Source organism: Scardinius erythrophthalmus (genome assembly GCF_964197995.2).
Source record: "Scardinius erythrophthalmus genome assembly, chromosome: 9".
Taxonomy (NCBI): Eukaryota; Metazoa; Chordata; class Actinopteri; order Cypriniformes; family Leuciscidae; genus Scardinius; species Scardinius erythrophthalmus.
Window position 1 is genome coordinate 18,607,180 of NC_138229.1, and position 2,551 is coordinate 18,609,730.

A 2,551-nucleotide genomic window follows, 5' to 3' on the forward strand; every position below is an offset into this window, starting at 1 on the left:
AAGACCACTCTTACAGGGCAGGGCCCCCATCATATTAATTAAGTATCAATTTATGTTTTTACTGATGCTTGTATGTTTTTAGCTTTTTTAGGTTGTTGTGTTGTAATTGTTGGAGCTTTGCAAGACAAATTTCCGTGTACACAGACAATAAAGTGCTATCTATCCTCCCGAACTTCGTTAATAAAACATAATTTTTAAAAATGTTCCGGTTACTATGAGTGCATTATTGAAAGGTAGAGAGAAAAAGAGAGCAGGAAGGCCAGATTGAGAAAGAAAACATTGCAATGTAGAGAAACTTCCTCATATGTGTTGTTGAGATTTGTAAATCTTTAACCTCTACTGTGGCAAATAACGGTCAAGGGGTGTTTCCCGAAGGCTCTGGAGGCTGGCTGTTTGACACTGACAGAAGATTTACACATGAACTGACAAGCTGACATCACTTCATCTTCAGCTCTCTTGACACCTACAGTGAATGGATGAACCGCTTCTGTTACATCCAACTGTCTGTCTGCTGTCTGCTGAAGTATTATTGATATTCAGTATATGATTGATACTAGGGTAAATGGGTAAGTATCTGCAACCATTTTCTTGATGTGCCAAACTCTTTATCAGTGGAATTATTCAAAATAGTTGTTTCAGTATAATTTTGCAGAATAATCCTCAAGTTATACCAAGTTATACGTTATTTCGTTAAAAAACGAAAAACATGTTAAAACAATGGTTATTGCAATATAGATGTAGTAGGTCTGTTTTACAAATATAGGTATATTGACTAAAATTTGATTTAAATTTTTCTCTTTTTTTGTGCTTCCTTTAAAATTGAAAGGTGTTTAGAAGAATTACAAGGGAAGTGTTTTGAAACTTCTGCTAATATTACCGTGTGTGAAAGGACTGTCAAGTTCAGCTAATTTAAAACACCATAGAAGGACAGATCTTCAAGTCCTTTTCACCTTGACAGGTATGAAATGAACAGGCTATTGGATGTACCAACACGTATTTCAGAATCGTAGAGGAAAAAGAAAGAAAGATAAAAAGAAATGTGATGAATATATCTATTTTTCAGGGCAAAAACGTTTTTACCAGGAAAAGAGTTGAAAAAAGTGAGTTTATGTTATATTTCACCCTAAATCTCATAATACGGTAATACATTTACTAAGATTCTTTTCTTAGACTCTTTTTTTTATATGTTTGGCATTGAATTAATACATTTTTGAGAGCAAGTAAATCCAAAAATGTCTCTTTTTCAGCAGTGTCAGGCATGATCATAAACAACACCACAAACCACACTGGCCTGCCGGAGGACTTCAGAATCGCTCTTCTGGTCTTATACACATTCATCTTTCTTTCTGGGATTCTTAACGTTTTACTAATGTCCTGTATGCTACAGTCCCAAAAACGTCTCTCTTTCACCAAAGTGTCTGTGATAAACTTAATGGCAGTGCACTCCATTTTCCTTCTCACGGTGCCCTTTCGCATTTACTATTATGCTTTTGATGAAACCTGGATTCTGGGCTTGTATTTCTGCAAAATTGTCAGTCTTATGGTCCATGCTCACATGTATCTTGCATTCATCTTTTATGTCTTGCTTCTTACTGCGCGGTATGTGGAGCAACGTGATCAACAGCACAAGCTAAAGTTTCATCGCATCCTTCATGCCACGATTGCAAGTGCAATCGTCTGGTTGGTCATATTTGGCTCTATGTTCCCAGCAACTCTGGCTAACTATGGAATCGCGCAGAATGATTCCACTCAGTGCTTTAATTTTGGACAGGCTGTCAAGAAGCCTGCTGTGAAGACGTTAAACTATGTTATTTGCATTCTAGTGATAATGGGTTGGAGTGTGCTGGCACTTTTCCAAGTTTACTTTCTGCTGGACGTGAGAAAGAGATTTGGAAAGGCCATGTGTCAACGTCAAGAGTTCTGGGCACAATTGAAAAACATTGTATTCCTGTCCATTATGTTTTTTTGTTTTGTGCCCTATCATGGATTCAGAGTATATTATGTCAGTGAATATGGCAATGCTGAAAAAATTATTCATATAAATGAAATTTTTCTTGCTATCACTGCTTTCAGCTGCATTGATATGTTAGTTTTTGCTGGTAGGGATATTCGCAAACGTATAAATTCAAGTGGATGGTTTTGCAAGTGATGGTTAAACAACTGTTTACTTTATTTAGTTTCTATATTGTTATTGATATAATGAATTTATTTCCATTTTCTTTTATTGTTTTTGATGCTTTTGTGCCTTATAAGCTTAAAACAATTGTCTTGCATAACAGAATGTTTGGAAAATAAACTACAGTATATACTGTATATGTATCGCATGAAGCAACATTCATGTGTGTTTAGTTTTATTTAGATTTTTTTGTTCTTGTGGAGAACTGAATCTGGAATAAAACTGTTAAATAGAGCGATAAGGTTTGGTTGTGAGTTCCTCATAATAGTATCATGTGCTAACCATAAAGTTTACAACAGATCGATCACTGTTTACTGGATGCCATGGCTTTAAGGTGTCATAAAAGACAGCCATTTGAAATAACAAAAGAAAAGA

The 2,551-nt window shown here is 35.4% G+C and overlaps 1 protein-coding gene across 1 annotated transcript; it reads left to right on the top strand.

The window, feature by feature from the left end:
- Positions 1-1,258: 1,258 nt before the first annotated feature.
- Positions 1,259-2,149, top strand: LOC308695592 (putative G-protein coupled receptor 141; the record flags this gene model as incomplete). Its single annotated transcript, XM_081373777.1, has 1 exon — positions 1,259-2,149. One exon carries the CDS (start codon positions 1,259-1,261, stop codon positions 2,147-2,149), a length of 891 nt encoding a protein of 296 aa, XP_081229903.1.
- Positions 2,150-2,551: the final 402 nt, after the last annotated feature.